The 1765-nt window shown below is 31.4% G+C and overlaps 1 protein-coding gene across 1 annotated transcript in view; it reads left to right on the top strand.

Moving 5' to 3' along the window:
* Positions 1-1503: 1503 nt before the first annotated feature.
* The window catches only part of LOC107446799 (astacin-like metalloprotease toxin 1), a gene marked incomplete in the record, with an annotated part of 31584 nt that continues 31322 nt past the window's right edge, over positions 1504-1765 (top strand). Inside the window, 1 exon segment of the mRNA XM_071182079.1 lies at positions 1504-1630. Within this exon segment, the coding sequence (XP_071038180.1) occupies positions 1582-1630 (49 nt within the window).

The raw sequence follows: 1765 nt of genomic DNA, 5'->3' as shown, positions 1-1765 counted from the left end.
TGATGCATACTTTGCTACCACTTTAAATATGAAAATAAAATCTTCCGGAAAATCCGGAAGAGTTGGCAGGTATGAAAAAGTATTAGATTTATGATGAAATAAGCAAAAATAAAGCAAGTTAAAAAGTGACGACTTAAATTCAAAATTCATGCATACTAATGTCATATTAAAAATTGTTGGGTTCTTCAAAAATCTGAGCAAATTGAGGGCGTGAAATAGTGAGGTCTCAAGTATACGATTCAAAATTTTCGATACTTCCTTAATCTTAAAAAAAAAAATTAATAAATAAATTATTATGCTTAGAAGCTTTCGCGGGCCGAACATCAGCATTCGGTGAGCAGCAGGTTGTGCATCTCTTCAGGCCTGAAAGCGGGACGGAAAAGAGAAAATACTGGTAGAAGAACTATTTCAATATTAGATAATATTCGGGAGTTAATCTTTTCTCTACAATAACAATTCACTGTAAGGAAATTTATCACGGCGAAGAAGCAATTCAATATATTGCATCCGTTAAAAACAATTGGTAGTTATGGATTTTTATTATTCCCGGAAAAAAAACCAAAAAATTAAATTTATTTGTTACCAGTTTTTACTCCTTTCCGTCTCGATATATATGGGCTTTCAGCCCTGATCTCTNTGCTAAAGGCTCTCTATTCTCTACAATAACAATTCACTGTAAGGAAATTTATCACGGCGAAGAAGCAATTCAATATATTGCATCCGTTAAAAACAATTGGTAGTTATGGATTTTTATTATTCCCGGAAAAAAAACCAAAAAATTAAATTTATTTGTTACCAGTTTTTACTCCTTTCCGTCTCGATATATATGGGCTTTCAGCCCTGATCTCTTTGTGTAGATAGATGGTGTATATATATAAATTTCGCTTAGCATAAGATCAAATCATACCTTTCAATATTATAGTTTCGTGGGAACCGAAATTTTTCAAATTAACGTAATTGTTATAAAATTTTCAACAAGAATTTCAACCTCACCAGTTTCTTTACCAGTTCTTTATATATATTTGTTTAAATTATTTACCCGTGGTGGTGAACAAATTTTTGAAATATTTTACTTCGCCTTTGCTATTACTAGAAAAGTTGTTTTTAGAAAATACGCATATTTCACAGTAATTGAAGGTTAAAGTTTGCTACCACTAGAAAAAATTTATCACAAAGCGCAGTTGTCATTTCTGCCCCAGCATACCCACAAAGAATATATATTCTTCGTAGGGCATTTTTAAATTAAAATTTTGAGTTAAAAAACGAATAAGTTTTTTCCCTGGTAAACGGGCAAGTTTTCTTTTTTTTTTTTTTGATGAGTTTTTGTTTCATTATCTTTTAAAGTGAGCTTTATTTATTTTCTTTAAACTTGTTTCAGATTTTCCATATTTCTTTCCCACAATCTAAAGTATCATTTGAAAGAAAACAGTTGATTAATGCCCACAAATGTCACATTTCTCACGGTTAATCTTGCTTAAAAATAGCTTATCTTTACATTGATAGCTTTGATTTATTCAAATCTTTCCCTAACATCCACTGGCACTCAACATTTTTAAAATCCAAAAGAAGCTACAGGTCGCCATGGCTTTCTTTTGGATCATAACCTTGTTTGTACTTCAGTTTAACCATGGTAAGTTACTGCAGTATTATTTTTTCTTTAAAAACAAATAACAATTTCTGCGACACGGTGCCAATGGAGCGCATTCGAAATTCCTTCAACTTCTGTGATGTAAAGAGATGCTTAACACTAGATTGCCTAAGGAAG

The sequence above is a fragment of the Parasteatoda tepidariorum genome, chromosome 6 (assembly GCF_043381705.1).
Source record: "Parasteatoda tepidariorum isolate YZ-2023 chromosome 6, CAS_Ptep_4.0, whole genome shotgun sequence".
NCBI lineage: Eukaryota > Metazoa > Arthropoda > Arachnida > Araneae > Theridiidae > Parasteatoda > Parasteatoda tepidariorum.
The sequence above is the reverse complement of the archived record's forward strand: the minus strand, read 5'-3'. Positions and strand labels throughout refer to the sequence as shown.